The sequence below is a fragment of the Haliotis cracherodii genome, unplaced genomic scaffold, assembly GCF_022045235.1.
Source record: "Haliotis cracherodii isolate W230 unplaced genomic scaffold, xgHalCrac1.p SCAF_18, whole genome shotgun sequence".
Lineage (NCBI taxonomy): Eukaryota > Metazoa > Mollusca > Gastropoda > Lepetellida > Haliotidae > Haliotis > Haliotis cracherodii.
Genome location: NW_027266273.1, coordinates 13504546 through 13532050, shown reverse-complemented (window position 1 = coordinate 13532050; position 27505 = coordinate 13504546). Strand labels below are relative to the sequence as shown.

General features: G+C 42.3%; 1 protein-coding gene across 2 annotated transcripts in view; it reads left to right on the top strand.

The window, feature by feature from the left end:
• Positions 1 to 27065, top strand: part of LOC139465786 (macrophage mannose receptor 1-like) — a 70350-nt gene extending 43285 nt beyond the window's left edge. Inside the window, exons 21-43 of one of the 2 annotated variants that reach the window (XM_071247697.1) lie at positions 1018 to 1197; positions 1823 to 2068; positions 2539 to 2696; positions 3737 to 3856; positions 4764 to 4879; positions 5369 to 5514; positions 6720 to 6925; positions 8677 to 8807; positions 9929 to 9984; positions 10318 to 10530; positions 11209 to 11390; positions 11876 to 11940; positions 12773 to 12885; positions 14194 to 14328; positions 15342 to 15470; positions 15959 to 16131; positions 17397 to 17499; positions 18433 to 18674; positions 19277 to 19445; positions 20368 to 20655; positions 21662 to 21838; positions 22525 to 22707; positions 24358 to 27065. In XM_071247697.1, the coding sequence (XP_071103798.1) occupies positions 1018 to 1197; positions 1823 to 2068; positions 2539 to 2696; positions 3737 to 3856; positions 4764 to 4879; positions 5369 to 5514; positions 6720 to 6925; positions 8677 to 8807; positions 9929 to 9984; positions 10318 to 10530; positions 11209 to 11390; positions 11876 to 11940; positions 12773 to 12885; positions 14194 to 14328; positions 15342 to 15470; positions 15959 to 16131; positions 17397 to 17499; positions 18433 to 18674; positions 19277 to 19445; positions 20368 to 20655; positions 21662 to 21838; positions 22525 to 22707; positions 24358 to 24599 (3773 nt within the window). In that variant the 3' untranslated portion in view covers positions 24600 to 27065. The remainder of the gene's footprint in view (positions 1 to 1017; positions 1198 to 1822; positions 2069 to 2538; positions 2697 to 3736; positions 3857 to 4763; positions 4880 to 5368; positions 5515 to 6719; positions 6926 to 8676; positions 8808 to 9928; positions 9985 to 10317; positions 10531 to 11208; positions 11391 to 11875; positions 11941 to 12772; positions 12886 to 14193; positions 14329 to 15341; positions 15471 to 15958; positions 16132 to 17396; positions 17500 to 18432; positions 18675 to 19276; positions 19446 to 20367; positions 20656 to 21661; positions 21839 to 22524; positions 22708 to 24357) is intronic. The other variant, XM_071247698.1, reaches the window with a different exon arrangement.
• The last annotated feature ends 440 nt before the right edge of the window (positions 27066 to 27505 follow it).

Here is a 27505-nt window from a genome sequence, read left to right as displayed (position 1 = left end):
ACATATCTATCTTCAGAGGTTCAGGTCATCTGAACTTTACTGAGAAAACAACATGCAAAATGTTGGACTTCCTCATTGACAACATCTTTGTACAATTTGGGGGTTAGATATTTAGGCAAGAAGTAGACATGGGCAACAATTGTGCTCCCCTTCTTGCTGATCTGCTTCGTAATGCATTTGAAAGGAAATGAACGAATCTGGCCACGTAGTTTAACGTAAGCTTCAGGTATATCGATGATCTGATATCATTAACCATCAAATATCAATAACCATCAAATAGCCATTCCCTTCCACTGATTTACCAACCTGGACTAGAAAAGAGGAGATTAGTGAGACCGCTTCATATGTTTCTTATCAAGATCTATGTAGAAAGATTCAAGATTGTATGAGAAAAAAACTTTCCTTTACTTTATGTGGAGCAGCTGCGGTCCTTTCACAACCTTTGAGGTACAATTGAGCATGATCTTTCTACCAAGATTTCAATGAGCGTCATACAACTCTTGCTCAGACGTTCTTTGATCAAGGTTACAACATCCTCAGCAAAGCTTTCGTAAGTTTTGTGGTAGACATGTGGAGGACACTTGGCGGATCAGTGACAAAAATGATGTCCGATGCAATTCACTGTTTTGGCTTGTACCATATGTTCCCGTGTTTTTTTCAGGTGAATAATTGACTTGCCTTTGCATTTGTTTGAGGCAGGTACCACCGGTTGGGTAGGATATATCACCTTTCGCGAACACCTGGTATCATCACTATTTGATAGTGATTCATAAACACATGCTCATGCTGTATACAGAATGCAAGATATTTCTTTTGATTATGGAAAGAGTTTTGTTGCTTTTACTTTGATACAGTCGGAATCGTAAAGTGGAAATGCCTCATGATTATAGAAAATGTATTGTCTCTTGTATATTCATTTATGTAGCATTTCAAACCTACCGCTGAACATTTATTTGATCAACCTCCCTTATATCAATTTACCCTGAATATATCATAGTAGTTCTTTCTCCTTCTCAGCCGGCAAGTTTTACGGGTGCCAGCCAGGGTGGAAGCCATACCTCAACTCGTGCTACCTCGTGGTCAAGACGGAAGTCACGTGGCAAGCAGCGAGGACAGCCTGTCGAGCCGCCGGAGGAGACTTAGCCAGTGTCGCAAGTAAAACAGAAAACCAGTTCATCAACAGCCAGATCCAAAAAGGTAAAACTTCTTGACGCAGTAGGCATGTTGTTTCTTTCTGCTCATGATTCTCAACGGTATTATCTCGAGTAGCCCTTTACTTTTGAACGCCTTACAGATTCTTCCCTAATATAACGATACTATAACCATAGTGTGACCATCTTCAGTAGCATGTTTGTGTAGCTCTCACTCGCCGGCAGATAATAAATATCTATGTCTGGAATTGAGAAACAGTAAGACGCTAGTAGCAAAACGTGAACTTAAATCATGATTGATGCCATCTAAATATTTTGACACTGTTCAGTCTTACTTTAAATAAATAATGACAAATGCTTATTGATCATTCGCATGTTAATGTGCGAATAAGCACTTAAAATGTACCTATTGTGTGTTCCCGTGTAGTCCACTACATCTCTCCATTACCTTTACCCTTCTTCCACCGCTGCTTCGGCTATATAACTTCAGAACCCTCCTCCAGCAGGCTAAAGCATGACTGAATATTGTATTTGAAGTAAGTATATGCATGTCTGTGCAACCATGTCTTGCAGCCCTCGATCATATATGATCACCTCGATAATGCGAATGCGCATGGTTACTTATAAACATACCAGAGATATGAAATATTGAAGCCATGTTGTGCCCCCAGAGAAATGCGTGAATGCATATTCCAACAACACCAAGTGCGAGGTATGGGCTGAGAGTGGAGAGTGTCAGAAAAATCCAATATGGATGGCGGCCAACTGCAAAGACGCATGCGCACTGTGTGAGTTTGTGTGCGCAGATCGACACACTCTTGCTGAGTGCGCAGCATGGGCGGACATGGGCGAGTGCAGGAAGAACCCTGACTGGATGCACGTGCACTGCGCATTGTCATGTGGCCGCTGTGATCTGGGTGAGTGGCGGAAGTCGTCGCGAAGTGCATGCTGGGTGTTCGCCATAACAAAGATAATCTCGGAAACGCGATGTTCATTCATATTATTTCTGGGATATAGGTAACTATTAATATAGGATGAATTTAAAGGCCAATAAAGTATGTGTAGTTTATTTCCAAAACCCTCCCCGCATTGCTTTAAGTCCGCTTATGTCACAGTTACCTCCCTTTGTATAAAATATCCTCACGTTTCACAGCGTTGTCTCCCCTTAGCGAAAACACTGTTCATCGTGCGTGATCACGTTAAAGCTAAAACTATGTGTTTCACATCTAATAAGGCTGCATTCGGAGAACGCGTCACACGTACGTATCGTACATGTATGTATCATACATGTGCCATCCGAAATACTGTTCAACAGTGGAATATGTCTGTTTCAAAACAGACATATAATAGCCATTATGGGTCGATGAACGTTTGTGTTATGTTCTAGGTTTCAATGACGGAGTCTGGATTGGTTTCAACGACCTCAAGAACACAAACTCCTTCGTATGGACCAACGGTGACGTTAACAAGTTTACTAACTGGGCCCGGAACGAGCCTAACAACTACCAGGGCCATGCAGAAGACTGTGTCGTTCTCTACAGTAATGTGAGTATTTCGGCAGCATTCAAGGGGAAACAACTCGCTATATTTTCGAATTGGAATGGGTTAATATCTGAATGGTTATTAAAGCTGCAGACAGCTTTTTCCAGCTATACCACGGCGGCCTGTAAATATTCGATACTGAACCATACCAGACCGTGAAAGCATGACCAATGATTGACGCCATCTAGTTACAATGACACGCAATTCTTAAACGTTATGATATAATTCCGATTGCAAGACACGAACCATTCCGAATGACAGACCGGATATTAAGGGAGCTGGCGGGCTATAGATCATGGCAATCCGCGTGTACGTCTGGATGGAATTAAGGTGTCAACATTAATAGACGACTTGAGATGATTTGTCCTTTCCTGGTGGTCATGAAACTTAATCAGCCAAAGAAATTCGTGGATGGCCCAGGCCGACATCTAGTCCCTTAAATGAAAATATTTTACAGAATAAATCAGTTGTTGTTATCTTAATAAAATATATAAAAGGAGCCCAGAGACTCTCTACATTTCCAGAGAGCCTGTAACTATAGTTGTGTGGACTTCCAACTATTGTAGACTTGCTTGACTGTATAGCTACTGTGTTACTGTGCCTGGTTTGGTTTGTTTTCATTCAATGTTGATTCATTACCATCATTATTATCGATGGTCTGTCAGCACCATATCCATTCGCTGGATTCACTACAATGACTAGACTAACATTTAGTCTCTGAAATCTTATATTAATTTCCCTATGCTGATTTGGAATAGAGCTAGCTTGAGCTGGCTAGACTTGCTTTTGTATGCATTTCTAGATTATTATTTTTTCATAAAATAAATATATTCCACGGTCATGGTGCAGGACTATACCATGACCTGCACCGCCTCGAACGTGGCATGTTGCAAGCTTTGAAATATGAGTGTTGAAAGTGGCGTTAACTAACGTCAAAATGTCTTCAACCAAAAGGCAGGCCCTGGGACGCATGCGCTCTCAATCTCCGACCACATTGGTTTCTCAAATATGCCTCAACAGAATTATATGTTGTTTGTTTTCAGGGAGCTCAGTGGAACGACGATTCCTGTGACGCGAACCACGGCTATGTGTGTAAGGCCTCCAAACAGGTGACGGCCGCCACGCAACAGTCGCCATTTTCTGTGGGCTGTTCCAATGTCAAGGTAAGCGTCGCTTGGATCGTAAACACATAATACTGTTAGTTAAGAAATATACGACTCGTTTATTTCTTATATGAAATATAAACCATGCGTACAAGCTCTTTAAAAATGTTAGTAAAAAGAACACGCTTTAAGAATATTAATCCGTATATAGATAATGATGACTGCCTTAATATGATCCTATCTCGGCAATGGGGGAATTTAGTCTTTCGCATATTTATTCTCACAATTTCAACGTCGATTATCTGTACCTTTTCTCCCAATATCGACTAACATGTATCGCCCACTTTTGGAAGCGGCGTTTATCTACGTTAAACAACTCACTGGACTCTTCCCTCTAAAAAATAACGTCGTCCAAATAACGACGTCAAGTTGCGAGCGCATGTTCGAATCTCCAGAAATGTTTTTTTTCATTGTATTTTTGCGATTTATCGCGTAGCTATCTTATATAAACAACTGATCCACGTGGCTCTAGGTAAAATGGCCGAAGCCCTTCTGATAAATGTATTATTACCTTGGACTGAATTGCATTCTCAAGTCTGAAACATGAGTCTATATGCATGTACAGTTAACAGTAAAGGTTAACTGTTTCTAAATGTGCTGTACATGAGTCCATATGCATGTACAGTTAACAGTAAAGGTTAACTGTTTCTAAATGAGCTGTACATGAGCCCATATGCATGTACAGTTAACAGTAAAGGTTAACTGTTTCTAAATGTGCTGTACATGAGCCTATGTGCATGTACAGGTAACAGTAAAGGTTAACTTTTCTAAATGTGCTGTACATGAGTCTATGCATGTACAGTTGACAGTGAAGGTTAACTGTTTCTAAATGCGCTGTACATGAGTCTATGCATGTACAGTTAACAGTAAAGGTTAACTGTTTCTAAATGCGCTATGTCCCCTCCAGGGCAGCCTCGGGTATCAGCACTACTGCTACCAGTTCAACAACATCCCCTTGGCGTGGCAGGCATCGGAGAACATGTGCAAGACACGGGGAGGTCATCTGGCAACAATCAACTCGTAGTGAGTTACCTTGAGTTTCCCAACTGCCTAGTCCGGGTACAATACACTGTGTTCATAGATATACTAGTAAAATATAACCTCCATGTTCCATGTTCTGCTAAAATACAACCACCATGTTCCATGTTCTGCTAAAATACAACCACCATGTTCGTGTTCCAGTAAAATACAACCACTATGTTCTATGTTCTAATAAAATACAACGACTATGTTCCATGTTCTGCTAAAATATAACCACCGTGTTCCATGTTCTGCTAAAATACAACCACCATGTCCGGGTTCCAGTACCAATAAAATACAACCACTATGTTCGTGTTCCAGTAAAATACAACCACTTTGTTCGTTTTCTTGTAAAATACAACCACTATCTTCGTGTTCTAGTTAAATACAACCACTATGCTCGTGTTCTAGTGAAATACAACCACCTTGTTGTGTGTTGTGTTCTAGTAACACATGACTACAGTATTACAGTGACATTCTGTTTTGTTCAAGTGACGTCCAGTCATTCATTTCATCCGAGCTAACCAAGAGAGACGACGTGTACTGGATCGGCCTCACCGACGTCGCCCACCCTGGAAACTACACCTGGGCGACGGGGGACAAACTGCTATACACGCCCTGGGACAAGAGTCACAACGGTAAGTATTCAAGTAGCAATGTTCTCTGGTATGAGTGTTGGTGAAAGTGTGTTTCTTGTTGAACGACATACTCAACACTATTCGAGATATGCGTCAATAAACGAACAACAACAAATGCCATCGGGGTAGGATGACACGTTATCATTGCGTCTCGACATGACCACCCGATCCACTATGTCGCCTAATACTACAAGCATAGGTTGCTAGGGAATCATACTAACCCGGAATCCCCAAGGCTCCACCATTTTGTAATGTAGATAAGTATTGAATTCAAAATGCCGTCACGTATTGTCACATACAGGAACATCAAGGGTAAATCTACTATACTATGGTGAATTGGAGGGGCATTTAGAAATGGTAGATCACACCAATGTCAAACAACAAGAGACTTTTATACTATATTTTAATGCATTATTTTAATGCAATATCACTAGACGAAAAAACTTGGACAGAAATGAAAGGAACACTTATTTGCAATTTGCCGTTTATGCAGTGACCTCTTGCATCTGCTTTGCACCGACTCGCTTTTGGTCGCTTTGGGTTTGTTGAGTGACCTCTTATTCCTAAATTTGTTCTTGAGCGTCATGTGTGGGGGGCAAACAGTGGAGACAATAATGGAGTGAATTATTACGTCTCAGACGTTTACCCCTTTTCGGAAACCCCTCGAGCACGGGTATGGTGCTAAAAACTTAGAGGAGGCACGGGTGGCCCAGTCGTCTAAGGTGCCGCGATTCGCACTGCAGAGTTGTATCCCTTGGGCACGCCAGAAACCCATGATTGTGGATCCAATTCCCGGTTCGCCCCGATTATGTTTCTAGGTTTGTCAGCACCATACCCGTGCTCATGGGTTTCACAGAAGTGGTAAACGTCCCAGACCTGCATCACTTTGGGCTTTTCTCCCACATCAAGCCGACACGCCGACACGCCGACACGCCGTGATATAACTGGAATACTGTTAAAAGCGGCGTTAAACCTAACTCACTCACTCACTAAAAACCAAGAAACACCTCTGCACAGAGAATTGCAGCGCCTCAGACGACTGGGCCATCCGTGCCCCCACACCTGTACATTAAATGTGATTATGCATGTGATCACATCTATCAACGCAAATCCCTTATGAAATGTGATTTTCTTTGTTAAAAGGCTAACAGTTTCTAATTGTGCCCCTGGTGTCCATTTCGTTGATGTGTTCTATGTTGAAACAGGCTCTGAAAGATCAACGTGTGTAGGCATGAGGACCACCCTGCCCACTGGGCTGTGGCAGAACCTACAGTGTACCGTCATCAAACCCTACATCTGTCAGCTCCCGAGGCAGGGATTCACCCCACCGCCGACAACCCCCACCCCCACCACCTCCGTCCCGCTCCCATGTGCATCTGGGTGGAGTGGGTATGAGTCCTACTGCTACAAGGTAAACTAGGCCACACCCAGCCTCACAGCGGGATCCCTGAAGTTGCAAGAAATATGCAATGAAAGCAGACTTGACATGGAATTTAACTTCTTTATTCTTTCTTCGTTTCTGTACATGTGTTGGTACTCTATCGGCACACGATGACCCGGGTGCCGCTGTACTAGTGAGTGAGTGAGTTTGGTTTTACGCCGCTTTTAGCAATATTCCAGCAATATCACGGCGGGGGACACCAGAAATGGGCTTCACACATTGTACCCATGTCGAGAATAGAACCCGGGTCTTCGGCGTGACGAGCGAACGCTTTAACCACTGGGCTACCCGACCGCCCCGCCGCTGCACTAAACGATCTTAGCGCTAAGGTGATCGTAGCTCCCATACCTTAAAAATAGACTTACGAGAGTCCTAGCGCTTAGGTTGTTTTGTACAACGTCACCCAGCTGTCGATATAGCAACGATTACATAAAATTATGCAAATTAACAAAAACAGCATACAAACAAGGATGATTAACTTATCATAGCGATGAAACCTATACCCGGCTGTGACGTGTGGCGGGGATATAGGTTTGAGCTGTGTCTGTCCGTCCTTCTGTCCGTTCGTCCGTCTGACATTCATGGGGATACAACAATGAGAGCATTGTTCATCATTAAGGGATACATTTACAGTTGATTAAGCCCGAAACAAACCATCGAAAATTCCTGTTTTACAGAGTTCTGTCCCTTTTGAACATGAAGCACAGGTCTGTCAATGTCTTGGAAACATTTTGAATACGTCATTAGTTGATGAATAAGTTTGAAAACCGCCACCAAGAATGAATATCTTACAGAGTTATGACATTTTATGTGAGTAGAGTTGGATTCGCTTCTGGAGCACGACTAATAAAACCGTTTGGTATATCTTCATGAAACTTTGTATACCCAACAGACAATACTTAGTGCTGAAATGGTGCCTTTGATATCATGGAATTTTGCAATTTGTATTTGTTTTTCAAGGCAACTCGTTCGATGGAGAGTAGTTCTTGTGCAAAAACCTTCTCCATGAAACCGTTCTACTGTAGTTGCTTATAAATACATGACTCTTTTGAATGGATAACAATAATATTTCTTTATTCTTTGTAACGACATTTTAGGGCTACGTCTTGCCATTTGAAAAAACGTACTATATTGAGATTACAATATAATGAGGTAGCCAATGAGATTAACGGGAGAAAGCCCAATGATGTACCTTGAAGAAGTATGTGATGGGACCGGTTATGATAACAAAGAATTGACTGTGGTAACGCTAACAATAAGGCAATCAAGATCTCCAATTGTGGATAATGATAGGATTAAAGCATATTTTTTGTTGTTGGTTGTTTAACGCTGCACTCAGCAATCTTCGAGCTATATGACGTCAGTCAGTAAATAATCGAGTCTTGACCAGACAATCCAGTGATTGACATCATGAGCATCGATCCACGCAAATGGGATACGATGACATGCATCAACCAAGTCAGCGAGTCTGACCACGCGCTTGATAGATGCCTTGGTCTCAGTCTGTTAATGGCTGGCTTTTTTATTTTGATTTCAATAGTTTCTTGTACTGGTTAATTAAGGCATGTGCCTATCGCTCTCCCAGACATCAAGCTATTTGTTCTCAAAGGCGGGTATATAGATGAACCTGTTAATTGTGGACCTGCCTCAGGACGAACTGTGGTACCTTGTGAAAATTCCATGTCTTAAGCAAACCTAAATGTAAATCCCGTTTCCAACAGGCTTTCAGGATGAGCTCCAGCCAGCGGAAGACGTGGTCGGAGGCGCTGGTGTACTGCCAGGGTCTGTCTGGGAGTTTGGCCAGCATCCACAGCAAGGAACTGGAGAATTTCCTCCTCACCAACCTGCTTAGGTAACGTCTACAATAGATTCTTATGAAACCACCCACGGCGACACAAGAGCAGATATCACAGTTAGAACATATACAAATTATTATGTGGTCGTTGTGGCAGATACTGATTAAACCTTGATGGTGGGACGTACAATATCAATCAGGTACACTTCCAGAATACCGGATACCCTTCCGCCATGTTTGGCTGATTATTAATATGGCAGCTCGCGACATCGTGAATATTTAAAATAGCACGATGAAGCTCAACATAAGCAGAAAGAATACCCCGCTTGCGTTTCTAAATGAGTGAATTTGGTTTATACGGCGCTTTGAACAATTTCGAAATATATAACGGTATGTCAGCGTCATGTTGTGGGGTGTTTGCCACTTTGGTGAAATCCGCGAACACGAGTATTATGCTAACAAACCTAGACACGAAATCACGGAAAAACGGGATTCGAACCCACGATCGTAGATTTCTGGCGTGTCCAAGGGAGGACTTGTGTTTGTATTGTTTGACGATTTTAAACCTCATAATTGAAAAACAAAGCTATTTTTAAAGCTGGAAAATGGGACGTCACCGTACTATCAATATTACTCGAAAATAGGAGTTTCATAGGCCTAACCTCATCAGTGACATCTAATGTGTGTGTGTGTGTGCGTGTGTGTGTGTGTGTGTGTGTGTGTGTGTGTGTTTGTTTGAGGGGGGAGGGGGGGTATTCAGTATTCTATCCGCCAATACATATGGACACAAGGACGATTGTGGGGTATAAATACTACATTGATAAAAGTGTTAGAAACGTCGCTGAAATTGTATTTCAATTAATAAAGAGTGAGTGAGGTAATGAGTGAGTTGGGTTTAACGCCGCTTTTAACAGTGTAATAAAGAAGTAATCCATTCTAACCTGTCTTGGTTAATCACACCAACTGCCTCTCAAAGAAGAATTGTGGATATATTCCTGATTTCAAAGAATTCTCTTTGAATCCGAGGAGTTCGGGAGACGTCTTGGAAAAAAATACTAGACTCTTCAAGCAGTACATTTTTTAAGAAAGCTAATGATATATTATATGTATGTATTCAATCCTTTCTCTCGACATTATCGATTGGAGCGTCATACTAAATTCAAACTGCTCTGTTGCAGATTTTACTACAACGCTAACTTCTGGGTGGGTCTTAGTGACAGATCCGTGGAAGGCAGTAAGTAGAAATCAAACTCATCATATGTATCATAATATATGTAATTTCCGCGTATATTAAAGAAATATTTCAATGTAAGAATAAGTTGTATAACAGTATCAGATAATGCCGAGCCCAGATCATGCATTAGTTGACCGCTAGATACTAAGGGATTGGTCATTATCATTTTACTTATCCCCACTCTTTCGCTGTTATTTTTAATGACCCCCTTCCCCTAATAGTCGCAACCCCACCATAATAAATATAATAAATGATCAGTCCTTAATGGCGTTCATTTTCATGTATCATGTACATTACACGTACGATGACGTACTGACGTACTGCACTCCGCAGGCTACGTTTGGGCTGACGGCACACCCTTCGACTACACCAACTGGTACCGCGGCGAACCAAGCAACTCTGGCGGCAACGAAGACTGTGTGGAGTTTAACGAGTTCACCAAGCAATGGAACGACAACAGCTGCTTTATTGCCAAAGATTTCATCTGTGAGATACCTCGCGGCACCACCGTCCCAACAACGACGATACAGACGACCACGCCGATTGGTATGGTACTTTATTTTAGTACTTTAATATTGTGTCCTTGTTGTAAACTACCGCTCAAAAGAATGTATATTTTGATAGTGCCTAAAATTTAAACAAACAAGAAATGGTTATTAGTTGGTGATGTCTTTAATACGCGTATCATTGTTGTTTTTGGGACCTTACGTTTGCAGTGTTTTGACGATATTTTCAGCCTAGTAACTTTTGTATAATGTTTTTTGGTCAAATTCACTTTTCTTACTCTCTTTTGCTCGTTAATTTATGCATACGCGTGATGCGTTGTCTTGGTGAGGTGAGGTGAAATTGGGTTTAACGTCGCGTCCAAGATTATTGCACTTATATAGCGACGTGCATGCACGTGTGTGTGAGTGGCTGCTTGTACTAGACTGGACAGATGCCGATTTATAGTGCTAGCTCACTGAGATACCATGTCGCAGTTAAACATGAATACCCCACTCAGACACAGTATACTGACTCCGAGCCGGCAAGTCCTTGTTTTAACCCCTTAATGTCGAGCGCCAGACAGGGTAACAATAAGTACCATCTTTTAACGTCTTTTGGTATGACGCGGCCGGGGATCGAACCCGGACCTTCCGATCTCCGGGCGGTCGCTCTAACACTACACCACGGTCGGGATTTACTGTGCCTTGATACCTGATATGTATACTTGTCCTCCCCCAGTTGCCTGTGCGGGCACCGACAGCGGCTGGGACTACCATGCGGGCAGCTGTTACTTCATTTCACCGCCGTGGGGTGCGGACGCGAAGAAGTCGTGGTACGAAGCACGACGATACTGCATGGCTAAGGGTGGTGACCTCGCCAGCATTCACGACGTGGGCGTCAACAATTTCCTTACATCACTGGTAAGTATATGTGGAGCTGCCATCTGATGCTGCATACTATCATTGATGAGTTGGTTAGGTCAATAGCGGCAACAGCAGCAGGGTAGATGATGTCACTGCGTGGATAGATAGATAGATAGATAGATAGATAGATCTGCCACCTGATGCTGAATATTAGACAGACAGATAGACAGACAGATCCAAAGAGTATCTGTATAATTTACTCATCCGGTTACACGAATGTGATTTTCAAGAGTGCGGATAGATAGATAGATAGATAGATAGATAGATAGATAGATAGATAGATAGTGTATGTGTCAGAGTCAAATAGTATATTAACGTATTTTGATTTGATGCGACCGAGAATAGACCCAGCGACCATCTTATCATGAAAAGTGATTTATTCACAACATTCATAAACTTTGCATGTCTGCCAATGTTGATATTTTGAATGTGTTTCCTCAACAGCCCTATTGTTACATGTAACATGTTTCTGTTGTTTCCAGATAACAAAGAGGTCCCTCGGTATTTACTGGATAGGCCTGAACCAGCTGGGAATGGACAGTTATGTGTATGTTCTGTAGCTCACCTCTCTCAGTTACTCACTAATTCTGTAAATGGCAATTTGTATCTTTCTCAGAAGTTCATGCGTAAATTTTCATTGTCCTCTGTTTATTCTGCGCTTTGTCAGCTGGTCGGTAGCTGTAATTCAGTTTATTCCTTGATTTGTCAGCTGGTCGGAAGCAGTAATTCAATTTATCCCCGCTTTGTCACCAGGTGGGAAGCAGTAATTCAGTTTATTCCCCACATTGTCAGTTTGTCGGAAGCTGTAAATCAATTTATTCCCTGCTTCGTCAGTTGTTCGGAAGCAGTAATTCAGTTCATTCCTTGCTTTGTCAGCTGGTCGAATACAGTAATTCGCTATATTCCTTGATTTGTCAGCTCGTCGGATGAAGTAATTTACTTTAATCCCTGATTTGCCAGCTGGACGGAAACAGTAATTCAGTTTTTTCCTTGCTTTGTCAGTTCGTCGGAAACGATAATTCAATTTATTCCTCGCTTTGTCAGCTGGTCGGAAGCAGTAATTCAATTTATTCCCCACTTTGTCAACTGATCGAAAGCAGTAATTTAATTTATTCCTCGCTTTGTCGGCTGGTGGGAGGCAGTAATTCAGTTTATTCCCTACTTGGTCAGTTTGTCGGAAGCAGTAAATCAATTTATTCCCTGCTTCGTCAGTTGTTCAGAAGCAATAATTCAGTTTATTCCTAAAGTGTCAGCTGGTCGGAAGCAGTAATTCAATTTTGTCCACACTTTGTCAGTTGGTCTGAAGCAGCAAATCAATTTATTCCTCGCTTTGTTAACTGGTCGGATACAGTAATTTACTTTATTCCCTGATTTGTCAGCTGGTCGGACGGATCAACCTCCAACTATGTCAACTGGAAGCCGGGCGAGCCGAATGATGCGTACGGTGGTCAGCTGTGCGTGGACATATACGGAGGAGTCGCCGCAGGACCAGGTGAGTGGGGAATGAGTGGATGTAATTTTACGCAGTAGTCAGCTCTATTGCAACCATATGACAGTGACATGTTATTATCGAAAACCAGACAGGACGACTACCTGTTTACAAATTACCCGCACAGTTTCGAAAACGACCACAAACACAAGAACGGTAGTCAATGACCAACATATCGACATGTACTTACAATATATCCACTAGCACCTACAATTTATGAATATGTACCTACACTATGTCTACATCTATATACATGTATACGATATTTATGTGTCCATCACTACATCTACATACCTACACTACATCCACATGTACTACATCTGAAGTTGTTCAACCGCTTTTGTGGTGTAGTGGATTAAGCGTCTGTCGCGGAAAGCTGAAGGTCCGTGCTTCGATCCCCTGGTCCCTTTATACCAAAAGACGATACAAGATGGTTCTTGTTGGAACAAGAAGCAACAAGCTCGAAATCGGTTTAATGTGGGGTTTCCATGTGAAACTGCAGCATAGTAACTCAGTGGATTTGCATTATAAAACCGGCATGCACGTCGCTATGTAATTGCTATAATATCTATATTCATCTACGCTTGATCTACGTATGCCTAAACTATAGCTACTTATGTCAAAACTATAGCATGCGTTCGCTCGTTCGGTCCGGGTTCGATTCCCCATATGGGTACACGGTGTGAAGCACATTTCCGTTCTTCCCCGCCGTCATATTTCTGATATTATGCTGGAATGAGCGGCGTAAAACTATACCCACTCACTCACCCACTCTCATATACCTACACTATTGCTATATATGCCTACACTGTTTAGGAGATTAACATACTGTATTTTCAATGTAGTGTTAGGTTACCTGTAGACTCAACCGCGCTAATTTGAATTTGGAACCGAATGCGCAGCCCAAGCTCCGACGTTCATACGACTTGGCCCTCACTCTGTGAAGGTTTATACTCCAATGAACTCACATAAAGTGAAAGTCAGTTCTTAAGTGCCTGCACTATATCTACATGTGCCTACACCACATCTAGACATGCCTTCACTTTGCCTACATGTGCATACACTAAATCTACATGTGCTTACACCGAAGTGGTAAACGTCTGAGACCTGCATCACTTCGGGCTTTCCTCCCACATTAAGGTGACACGCCGTGATATAACTGGAAGACTCTTAAAAGCGGCGATAAGCCCAACTCACTCACTCACTCACTACATGTGCTTACATGGCATCTACATGTGCCTACTCCACATCTAGATATGCCTATTCTATATCTACCTGTGCCTACACTGTATCTACTATTTCTGCATACAGGGTTATGGAACGACGACAACTGCATGGACAGCAACGGTTACATCTGTAAGAAATTCAACGGCACCACATCCACGGTAACACCGCCACCAACACCGACACTGGCGGGAGGATGTCCATCGGGGTTCTCACCTCTTGGTAAGAACATGTTCATGTGTACCATACTGCTCCGACCACATGCACCGGGACTCTCTTACCAACATTTGTATACTGCCACGACAATCTTTTTCGTCGGCATCACCCGCATATTTTCTTCAGTAAAAAACATTATCTGATTTGAAAAACCGGGGCGACCCCTGAGAATCCAATTAGAACTCTCATGAAGGTTCCACTGAAGGACCGTCAAAATACCATCGCTGTTTTATCCGTAATCTCGTTCTTCCTCAGTTGTGATCGTATAGGTGTTTGGTATCCCATGACTGATGTATATTCTTCCGCGTACATATCAATCTGCACATTTTGCCTCTAACCAGTTAGTTGGCTGGTTTGGTTTTTTTGTTTAACATCGCACTCAGCAATAGTCTAGCTAATGACGGCGGTCTGTAAATAATCGAGTCTGGACCAGACAATCCAGTGATTAATATCATGAGCATCGATCCACGCAATTGGGATCGATGACATACATCAACCATGTCAGCGAGCCTGACCACCCGATGCCGTTAGTCGCCTCTTTCGACAAGCATAGTCGCCTTTTACGGCAAGCATGGGTTGCTGAAGACTTATTCTACCCCGGATCTTCACAGATGCCTCTAACGAGAAACTGTGGGTGGCACAGTGAAACATTTTTAGCTGGACCCTGATATTCCGAAAACCTTGCATTCTGGAAATCTCCTTGTTCCAAAACCCTCATTTCGGAATCCCAGTTATTCCAAAAACTCTGCATTACTGACATGTGATCCTGAAAACCTTGCATCCCGGAAACCCCTTTATTTCTGTGATTACCGATTACTGATAGAAGCGTCTAAATCTCTACCTAGGGCATTACTACGTATCCATGATCCTTTAATCCGGAACTTACTCCGGATGATGTTATTGGGAATGAAACTACAGTTTTAATGTGCATAATAATTGTAGTAGTAGTAGTAGTAGTAGTAGTAGTAGTAGTAGTAGTAGTAGTAGTAGTAGTAGTTACATATAAGTTCTTAATGCAGACAACAAGTGCTTCAGCATTGGCGGGAGGACTCCCGTCGACCAGAAGAACTGGACCGAGGCGCGTGACCAGTGTCGTCTTCTTGGGAAAAACTACGACATCGCCAGTATTAGCAGTTATATCGAACAGGGTGAGTCATACTTGGGGGCATGGGGTTTCACCCGTTCACATTCTATGATTGGAACCATCGTGATGCATGTACACGTTGCAGTGGGGCACGGGTGGCCCAGTCGTCTAAGGCCTCGCAATTCGCTGTGAAGAGTTGCGTCCCTTGAGCACGCCAGAAACCTATGATTGTCCGTTCGAATCCCTGTTCGCCGCGATTATGTTCAAAGGTTTGTCAGCACCATATCATTGCTGGTGGGTTTTACAAAAGTGGTAAATGTCTGAGACATGCATCACTCCAGGCCTTCCTCCGACATTAAGCTGACACGCCGAGATATAAGTGGAATACTGTTGAAGGCGGAGTAAAACCCTACTCACTCACACATCGCAAACTTGTGGAAGGTACCACCATCAACCTAGCTTACACGTATATGTGATTTTAGAGATTTTAGAGGTTTTTTTATTAAACATATGTCATTATAATTGCAATTGTTGTACTCTCTCTTCTCTCAGCGTTCTTGTTGATGCTAATGAAACAAGTTGGAATCACCTCCACCTTATGGATCGGGCTGAACGACCAAAGCACCAACGGCCATTATGTATGGCAGGACAACACGGAAGTGACGTACACAAACTGGAACAAGGGCGAGCCTAGCGACCGCTACACGTACTCGCATTACAACAGGGTGAGTGGGAGCGAGTGAGTTACACAGTATTCGGGCTACATCACGTCGTGTCAGCTTGGTGTGGGAGGTAGGCAGTCTTGGAAGTGTACCACATTAGTGTAGCGCACTCAGTCACCAATGCTTCCAAGAAAATGAAAGACCGACAACTGGTAGTCCAGATCGAGTACCTTGTCTACCCCTCGAAAGCTATGAACACACAATGCCATTAAGAAAGTGGTCATATATAACAAATGTTATAATTGGGGTAACACTTCCTTTGTAAAGCACAAATTCTAGTACTTTAGTCCCATCCGGGATTCGAATCCGCACTCTCAGTGTGAGGCAGCACACAAAAAGTACTCGAATGTATACTTTACTAGGGATGTGTTACCCCAATTTGTTACATTTGACCACTTTCTAATTGACACTGTTTATTCATACCTTGTTTATCATTTACCACAATAGGAAACGGAGTTTGGCAACTGAGTCTGTCAATGTAATCAATTACCCACGCCGATTCGCTGTAAGGAAGTAAGATTGCCGAAATTACAGAAATCGAAAGGGTTTGGAAAAATGCCTGGTGCCATGACGACGTTGTAGCTGGGAACATGGTAATTTATCCTAACGCGATTGACCAATACAATTCAAATATTTTTGAGCGTCAGCGTCACCTCCTTGTATCACGCACTCCTGACATACCCACTACTGCATTGAACTTGGAGAATAGATGTATCATTTACAAATCAAACGTGTTATTATACCAGTGGCCCATTTACAGTGAACTGCAAGTGAAAATTCAATTCACAGGCAACAGTTGACTGTTTGTTTGTTGGTTGGTTGATTGTTTTACGCCGCACTCAGCAGTGTTCCAGCTATATGACGGCGGTCTGTAAATAATCGAGTCTGGACCAGACAATCCAGTGATTGACATCATGAACATCGATCCACGCAACTGGGATACGATGACATGCATCAACCAAGTCAGCGAGCCTGACCACCCGATCCTGTTAGGGATTTAAGTACTATTCAAGTGGTGTGACGACGAGTCATATTCATATGGGTCGTCTACACTTTAGTGAAACACGGATATGATTCTGACGGACCAAGGATCGTATTCGGGATTCGAACTCAGGACTAATAGAACTTCCCAGCTACGTTGACCCAGAGCTAGGTTACTGCTTACGCCACACAAAAGAGTGCTGACAGTAGTTGAGACAGCTTTCCTAAGGGAATCTTTAATTACAAAAGGGTGATGGGTGATTGTGGGTTCCGTATTCACTTTGCAGGAGGACTGTGTGAGTGTGCTGAGCCAGCAAGGAGTGGGACTGGGCCGCTGGAACGATGAAAAGTGTAGCGAGAAGAAGGCTTTCGTCTGTCAAACTTATAAAAGTAAGTTACATAGTTGTATGAGTTGTAGTCTTCTGAGGGGCGGCCGGGTAGCCCGGTGGTGAAAGCGTTCGCTCGTCACGCCGAAAACCAGGGTTCGATTCCCGACATAGGTACAATGGGTGAAGCCCATTTTTGGTGTCCCCCGCCGTGATATTGCTGGAATATTGCTAAAAGCGGTGTAAATCCATACTCACTCACGCACTGTAGTTTTCTGGGAACATTAATTGTGAAATTACTGTATTTGGAAGGAATTTGTAACGCACAATAACGCATGCATCTGGTAGTTTGTTGAGTTGGACGATTGAGACACACTGTAGCAGGCAAAGTGACGCTATCAACGTAGGTCGCTGCACATGTAGAAATCGGACATTGGTTCGGAGACTGTTCAGCCTAGTAACGTATTGATAATGTTTTTGTGTGTACTTTCCTTTGCCCAGCAGTTTATATAAATCCCGTGCTCTGTGTCCTAAGCCAATGTAACCCCTTAATATTTGTTAAACTGTTAAATAAATGCTCATCGATTTGAAATATACATGATCAACGTTCTGTCTAATGTATGCTTCATCTAGTATTTGATTAATTTCATTACACACATAGCGTTTTTCCACTCTGTTTGTCAACTGCAGCAACAACTCATGAACAGACCGCCGTCATATAGCTGGAATAATGCTGAGTGCGATGTTAAACAAAAAAACAACAACCAACCAACTGGTTAGAGGCAAAATGTGCAGATTAACATGTACGCAGATGAATTTACATCGGTCACGAGACACCGAACAACTATGAGATCACAACTGAGGAAGAACGAGATTACCGTTTTCTCTATGCGGATGAAACAGCTCAACGACGTTATTTTGACGATTATTCAGGGGAACCTTAAGCGTTCGGCGTTAAACAACAAGTATCTGTATCATGAATATATATTCTCCTTAGGTACCTCCTATACGACCCCTACAATCCAGACCACCTGTAAACCAGGATACCAACATTTCGGCACGAGCTGTTACCGTGTTGTGACGTCACCTGCCACGTGGCAGGCAGGACAGACGGCATGCCAGGTCGATCAAGGGAACCTTGTGTCCATCACCGACCTGTACGAACAGTCATTCGTTGACACCATAGCCCATGTCAACAACGTCATGAGTGGCTTCTGGATTGGACTTTCTGATAAAAAGGTATGTTTAGCAGTTCCTAAAGTAAGCGTCAGGTTCGGCTTGTGGAACTGTAACCGTCAAATGTACGTTTGATTGTATGATCAGTGGGATTGTGATTGTGGAGAAGACGCTTCCAGTTTATGCTCATTTCGCTCTCTTCGTAATTTAGTATTCGTTCATTTATAGGGGAGTCTGGTACTAATTTTCAGTCAAAGTCTGGACATTGTTTACATATGTAAAGTAAATCATTCACTCTTGTTATATATCATAATGTTGGACGGGGTATGAGTAGCCCAGTCGCCAGAGGGCTGTAAGTTCTCTGTTCCTTGTTGCGCCTCTTCGACGTGCCAAAGAATGATCCCAATGCCAAATGGCAAACTGATATATTTCGAAATTATTTAAATACTCGCGTCCTTGTCTGACTGTCAAATGAACGAACCCCATCCATCCCAAATCAAAACACACTTACTCAGTAATACTATTTACGTTAACAGGGAAACAACTAGGTTGAATGTCCTGGCTTTCTAGGATTGCCAATTGTCCAGAGCCTATTTCACCTTCATCAGTAATGTTCCAGTGAGGTGTCATCGGATGCCCTTCCATGTTTGTTTCTTCATCTGCAGACTCCTGGTATATACGGGTGGTATGACGGTTGGCCTGTTCTATTTACCCGGTGGGGTAAGGACGAACCGACTCGTAACGCCATGGAGGGGTGTGTGGCACAACAGAGCCTGACCTGGAACGACACCTTGTGTGCCCGGAGTCTGCCTTTCATCTGCGAAATAAGCTCAAGTATGTGTGCATAGTTATAATCGACATGTATTTGCTGAAATATGTGATCCAAATCTATCTAACGTCTATTTATTATACAAAGTAACATGCTTTCTGGACCCGTGAAGATCCGGGGTAGAATAGGCCTTCAGCAACCCATGCTTGTCGTAACAAAAACGACTATGCTTGTCGTGAGAGGTGACTAACGTGATCGGGTTGTCAGGCTCGCTGACTTGGTTGATGCATGTCATTGTATCCCAAATGCGTGGATCGATGCTCATGATGTCAATCACTAGATTGTCTGGCCCAGATTCGATTATTTACAGACCGCCGTCATATAGCTGGACTATTGCTGAGTGTTTAAACAACAAACAGAACAAAGCAAAATCATATTTTCCGATGTCGTACTATATCGCAATTTGATATACAGACTGTTGATATTTGTTGTTAACATGTGTTTAAATCTATACCATCATTTCCTGTCTACTGTGAACAGTATGCAATTTAGAGAACAGTTCATATGATGACTTCATACACATTTCACTTCATTTCATTTCTTTTCAAATCGCCATTGGACTGGTATAATAAACTGCAGTATTAACCCATCTCTGGTGGTGGCTAAAAACGAAACCAAAATAAAAGGGTAATCGATGGTACGGGTATCGTGGTTGTTACACTCAGCTTACATTGTTTCGGAAACTGTTCAGCCTAGTTACAGTTTGATAATGTTTTTGTGTATACTTTCTTTTGCCAAGCAGCGTATATAAAGTCCGTGCTCTGTGTCACAAACCAATGTATCGCCTTAACATTTTTTAAACTGTTAAATAATGCTCATCCATTTGAAATATACATTATCAACTTTCTGTCTAATGTATGCTTCATCTAGTATTTGATTAATTTCATTACACTCATAGCGTTTTTCCTCTCTGTTTCTCAACTGCAGCGACGCCCCCACCGACCACTCCCATTCCCCCCGGCTTCTGCCCCGACAGGACGTGGACTGCCCATGGCGACTCCTGCTACTTCGCTGCCCCGAGTGAGCGGAAGTCGTGGCCAGAGGCCAACTTTCTGTGTCGTGAGATGGGCATGGAGCTGATGACCGTTCACAGCCAGGCGGACCTAGACTTCATAAAAACCCTGCTAGAAACCCAGTTGACGACCCCTAAATACTCTTTCAGCTTATACTTCAACAAACCCAACGTGTGGCTTGGTCTTAGAAAATCCCAAGATGGTAAGCAATTGGATGAGGAAACGTTGCCCAATAGAAGGGGATGAGTTATCGCAAATTGGTAGGGGCACCGGCGACACAAACCCAGTTACCAACGATTCTTGTATGTAAAGGCAGGGGCATTGGACTACTTTTACAAAGTGATCGTAGACCTTTGCCTGTCACTTCTCTCGCTATATAGGGTGGTTCGGAAGTCTGGTTACAGCCTTCGTTCTTCACATTGAAGACCTGGTTTCAAGGAATGCAACCCATTTCTTGTATATACCTGCAATACTGCTAAAAGAGGCATAAAACACCACTCACTCACTTACCTTCGTTATGTAGGGAAAGGTAAGTGCAACGAAAGATGGTTTTACATTTGGTATAATAGCAAATCCTTCATTGAAGTTAATCAGAGGCGAATAGGACGCGGAAAAGGGTGTGTTGGAATTCTAATCTGCGGTGGCGGTGGGGAAGGGGTGCGTGCGTTCAGCCAGACAAGGATGTGGACGAATATTTCAATAATACGGAAGTTGTTTAGCGTTTTGACTTTGGGATCCATGTTAAAAAACGATGTGTGTTCGATCCGCATCTCTTTGCCTATTATTTATCATATCATCGATGTAACTTCATGGTGCCAGTAGGCTTTGGTCGAACTGCCGACAACTCGATATATCGTCGATGGTTCCATGCACGTCGAGTTATATATAGTTGTATATAATTGTTGAACAAAAACATTTTACAGCGTCCTTGGCCATTAAGGGTAATGTACAAGCCATGTCCTCCTCACACCTAAACGTCACGCTAACTGTGAGTTGTGCTTCAGAATAGCCAAACACGTCGATGAATGATGAAAATATTCATTTATATGCCAGGTGTTGTGACAGAGTATTGCATGCTTATGTTTTTGTACTTGAGAGAAAAACATTTCACGAGTGCAATCCTGGGGAAATATTTCGCCAACAAGCCTAATGTTCTGTGCTTGCTGTGGTGGGATTGTGTAGTTCTGTCACACTCTAATTATTCCCAGGAGGGTTTAGATGGAGCGACGGGACGCCAGCCAATTTCTTCAAGTGGGCGCCCGGGGAACCCTCCGACGTGAACGGGACGAACAAAGAGAACTGCGTGGAATACTACCGCAACTCCTACGCCTGGAACGACGTCTCCTGCTTCAACGACAGGTCGTACATTTGCCAAACAAAGAAAAGTAAGACATTTCACAGCTGTGTCGAACCTTTACCAAACGCTCTCAGTTAGACCTCGTAGTCTAGTAGTCCCTTCTTCCCTGACGATTACATTAAGGAACGTCTGTTCATATTTGAAAAGGCATGATGGGTACTCGCAAAGATTTGTCGAGAACTGCAGCATCCGGATTATTGAGGTTTCGCTATGGCCGATTTTCTCGAACTAAATGCCCAATCCTAACTTTTCTATCGAAGTTATAGGTGTTTATAGGTGTCGAATTCAAGTCGATCATTTCTGACGAAAGCAACATTAGCGAAACCTGATTCATACCTATTCGTCTGTCATGCTTAATATACCATACATGGTCAGTTTACTAGGGCAATGCTGCTAACGATAATTAAACATTATCTCATACTACCGGATAGCTCTAACTCATTGTTAGATGTGACCTTTTTATGTCATGTCATATTGTCAGATTTCCTTACTGACACATGGCCAATACAATGCAGTCGAACACCATTGTGTCGACCTTGATATGTTGAACCTACGGCTATGTAGAAACTTGTTCCCTGCGTATTCCTTTTTCATCATTTTCGATTGTGTCGAACCTCGGATAACTCGGATTATTACGTAGGTCCTTTCAACTTCGACACAAGGTTTTTTTACTCTATTTTACTGGTAATCATGTCTTTTTCTGTTTTTCAACAGCTATTCCTTCAACAACCCCTCCTTCAACTACTACTACTTCTACTACAACTACTACAACAACTACGACCACACCAATAACTACAAAGCTAGATACATTCAAGCCGAACTTTAACGCTGGTTCTTCTACACAATCGACCCGGATCATACCCCCTCCGATATCACGTCATGAGAAACTACACACAGGTATTGACAAATAGAGATCTTTATAGATGTGATGTCCGTATGCAAAGGGACTCTTGAAGATCCGAGGTAGAATAGGTCTTCAGCAACCCATGCTTGCGGTAGAAGGCGACTAGGCTTGTCGTAAGAGGCGACTAACAGGATCGGGTGGTCAGGCTCGCTGACTTGGTTTGATGCATGTCATCGATCCCAATTGCGTGGATCGATGCTCATGATGTCAATCACTGGATTGTCTGGCCCAGACTCGATTATTTACAGACTGCAGTCATATAGCTGGAATATTGCTGAGTTCGGCGTTAAACATCAAACAAACAAACACTTTGCAAAGGGACATTACCAACACAATTACACCAAATGTTATTACCTGGCTGTACGTCGGCAACGGAGCTTGGCAAGATTGTTCCCACGAATGATGACACCAGAATTTGTTCAAGGGGACGCAATTTGTTTCCACCATGGCCGCTACGGAAGCCATATTTAATACCACATTACTGACCCACCAATTAATATTCGAGGGAGCTGTAATTTTGGTGAGAGTCAGACTATGTTTTTCACAACTTATTTTCTCAAGACATCCAGATTTTATAGGGAGGTGGAGGTGGGGGTGGGGGGTGGGGGTGGGGTGGGGGTGGGGGTGGAAATAACGTGAGGGCATATTGTCTTTTTCCGTATTTTTCTTAAACAAAGCTCGTGGAATCAAAGCACAGTGTCAAAACCAATGTGTCCCCTGTAGCTAAAATGTGTGGTAACACTTTCTCAAAATGTATTTATGTAATCATCACGAGGACGCAATATATGACGCCTCTTGGACAACACTGAAAATAAGTTGAGTCACTCGCGGCAATATTTGTAGTTACGCGTTTGTGTTTGTGCTAAACCAAGATATGAGTTTTGGGCAAAAGAAAATTTGAAAGTCCATTGAAAGTGGTTGCAAATTTCCAACTGCAAAATTATTTGCCTGCCCCAGGAGAAACCCACGAAAACAGCATTTAGAAACTTATTTTGATTGGAACAGGTCACAGGAGGCTTTCAGATCAGGTGGGTTTTCAGAATTAACACAGGACACATCTTACTGCTTTGTTGCATGAATGAATGACAAATGTTTCAAAGTCCCAGCGGACCGCCTCCGTGATCTAGTGGTAGAGCGTCCGCCCGGAGAGCGGAAGGTCCGGGGTTCGATAATACCAAAATATGTAAAAAGAATGGTCATTGTTGTTACCCTGCCTGGCGATCGGCATAAAGGGTCTTAAGAAAGGGACTGGTCGGCTCGGAGACGGTATACTGTGTCTGATTAGGGTATTCATGTTAAAATGCGGCATGGTATCTCAATGGGCCAGCACTATAAAATCGACATCAGTCCGGACTAGTACAAGCAGCCGAACACACGTGCATGCACGTCGCTATATGTATAAGTGTAATAATCTTGGACGCGACGTTAAGCCCCTTTTCACCAGACCTCAAGTCCGGGCTCTCGCAACTTGTCGTAAGAGACTTCTGTTGATCGACTGATTGCAACTGCGTGTCATCGTGTCTCGACTGCTGGATGTCTGTTAGCCCGGCCAGACCGTGTATATTGTTGACGACGTGAAACAACATTCCCTCACTCACTCACGTACTCTACACCACCTACTACTCTCTCCGTTCTTATTCTAGGCGCAGGTCAGGATCTCACGGGCGGCCAGATAGCTGGGATATTGATCGGAGTAGCCGGACTCATCACCATCATCATAGTCATCGTATTTATCTTGCGGCGTCGACGTGCACCTCCGCCCTCCTCACCGACGTCAGGGTTTGACAACGCCCTCTACAGCAAGGATGCAGAGAATGTGTCCATGTCCAATGGGACAAGCAAGAACAGTGTGTATGTGAGTGGAGTACCGTCGGAGGAATGCTGACAGTGACGGCCTACGCTGTTGATAGAAATAATTGGAGTAAGCAACGCTGAAATAAGGTTACATTAAACTAACTTCGATAGGGTTGACATGCGACGTTTTTTAGTCATTACATGGACTATTTTTAATGTTGTCATAGAACAGCTCGTGCCCTTTACGTTTTTCATCTACAACTTAACAATTCTCTGGAGTTTTATATCACCCCGAGAACCATAGGACACAATATTTAATACCATCGGCTTAACGATGACGTTTGAGATTTTACGAGCGCTTCCGATGACCCCGGTTTCTCACTATGGCCAGCGTTCATTTGCCAAAACCAAATGTACTGATACGTGAGTGATTGTGTATGGATTTATGCCGCTTTTAGCAATATTCCAGCAATATCAAGGCAGGGAAATGATAAATGGGCTGTACACATTGTACCCATGTGGAGAATTCAACCCGGGACTTCGCCGTGACAAGCGAACGCTTTAACCACTGGACCACCCCACTGCCCCCTGAAATATAAATCCCTGACAGAGATGGTTAGTGACTTGTACCCGGAAGGCAAATATATAGGTACATCTGTCTACAATGATTATTTTTGAGAAAATAGTTTTATACCAAGACACTTAAAGTGATATTACGGTAATTTGTTTTAGGGTATGTTTTTAATATTCATTGTTTTGAGGGCGTTATGAAATAGTTAAAGATGTAGATAAAGATGTGAAAAGGGGATTGAAAAAAAACGGCAAAATAGATCAGGTATGTTGTGCTTGACAAACTATTAATTTACACATTCACATTTTCACATTTAATTGTTTTTCGTTGTGTACTGTCAGACAATGTGACTGACTCTTAAACCTGCTACTGTTCATGGTTAGGAGTGTGATTTTGGAGAGTGGTTTGGAATTACCAAACAGAACAATTGTGAAAACAATAAAGTGAGAATGGTACATAAAAAACATGTCGTTTTTTGCAGAATGGCCTCAATTTTTTTAATGAAGTTTGTGACAATGGAACCATTTTCTCATAATCGTAAGTTGTATCAAGACAGAAGGTCCATTTAATGTTTACCTGCTATATTATGTCAAGATGAATTTAATCTCACCACCTTCGTTTTCAGTGTCAATCATCATGTACCTTATCAGCAATCATCACACCCTCTTTCAGTATCAGTTGTATTCCCAGACACATGGTGGTGTAAATAATTCCTTTATTAGTAATACGGTAAGTGTTAAATTGATTCCATCTTCTACAGTCCCGAACTAGCACGCACTGTGTCACGGAGAAGCATACCACTGGGGCGCTCAGCCTGACGTGTCCAGATAGACATAGTACAGTACCTCAAAGGCACATATCATTTGATAGGAGGTATCGTAGGGGTATAAATGTTGGACATGTCTTAGTATTGAACATGCTGAGAAATATATGTTCCATAAAAAACATACGGTTCCTTCTTTCAAATAAAGATATTGTATATCTTATCATATCTTAATATATCTTAAAAGTAATAATAATAACAACAACCAACAATAATAATAATAATAATTAAATAAATAAATAAAAGCGACAAAACCATTTCCACATTCAATAGAAACAGTGACCAAATTCTTTTTTGAAAAAAATAGAAGATCCCTCCAACCTATCAATGAAGTTGTTTTTTTATTTAATGGAATTGTCCTCAGTGTCTCACTAAGTATGAAAAACTCAGGTTTTGAATAGCGATGTTTTACATTATACTATTAAAACCAAGTTGAGGATTTCTTACTTAATACTGTACTTAATCTGTCATGGCATATGACTGCCATATACTATGAACATTGTTTTTTACATTATATATGAAGGTTCAGAGTGAGGAGCATCCGTTTATACTTGTTCTGTGTACAAACGTTCAGTAGAAGAAAAATACACATTATTAGTATATACCTCCCTCGTGAATATATCATTTTACATCGGCACCCATCGCACATGTCATACTTCTGTGCATATTCACAAGGGTTATGTTGCACATGGGCGAGTGAAAGGTCGTGGTATAAACGAAAGTGTAAATACCGAATGAATGTGAACATTTTCCTGTGCATTCCCTGAAGGACCAAACCAAATACCCGTCTGTGTTTGTGTCATTCGTTTCCAATTTGTGAACAATTTCAGTACTCACGAATAGCTCCCCTTTTGTAAATTTCTAGCTAGATTTGCATGAAACGTGTAACACCTGTCACGAGTTAGTCCATCAAGTTCTCGAAACCTTTTGTAAGGGGGATAACTCTTGATAACCACAAAGAGCCATTGTCCAATTTTTACTCGATATTAGAAGCAGACGGGTGACTGTTCCTAGCGTTATAGATATTTAGTTCGGAGCTTGTTTTTCTTCGCAGTGTACATAGCATTTAACTTACTATTTTATATCATAAACATTATTCTTTATGTACATTTATTTCCTTGGAAACTTGTATGTTATTCTCTTATTAAAGACATGGATTTTGTTGTTGTTTGTTTGTTTCATTGTTAACGCCGCGTCAGCTATATAACGGGTCTGGCCAGACAATCCACCAAATCAGAAAGATACTTTACCCTGACGGCACTGATCATACTATCGGCCGTTGGTTTTCCTCAGCCACATTCGGCTATATGCATGCCGCCGTGAAATAACTGGAATACTGCAGCCAACAAACCATGACACAGAATCAACGAGTAACTGCCCCATCTTTATTTTAGGTCGGCACTTGGGCGATTTGGATCATTTCTGCCAAAAAACGTTCTAACCCCTACGAAAATATAACTGTAATGGTGAAACGTTCTACAGGCATGACGTAATGTACCGACAGGACACGATAGAGTTCTTTGTCGCTGTGTTAGACTTGACACTAAGTCTATGAAGACATTTCTTCAAAAATAATTGTAATTTTGTTCTTCAAAAGAACCTT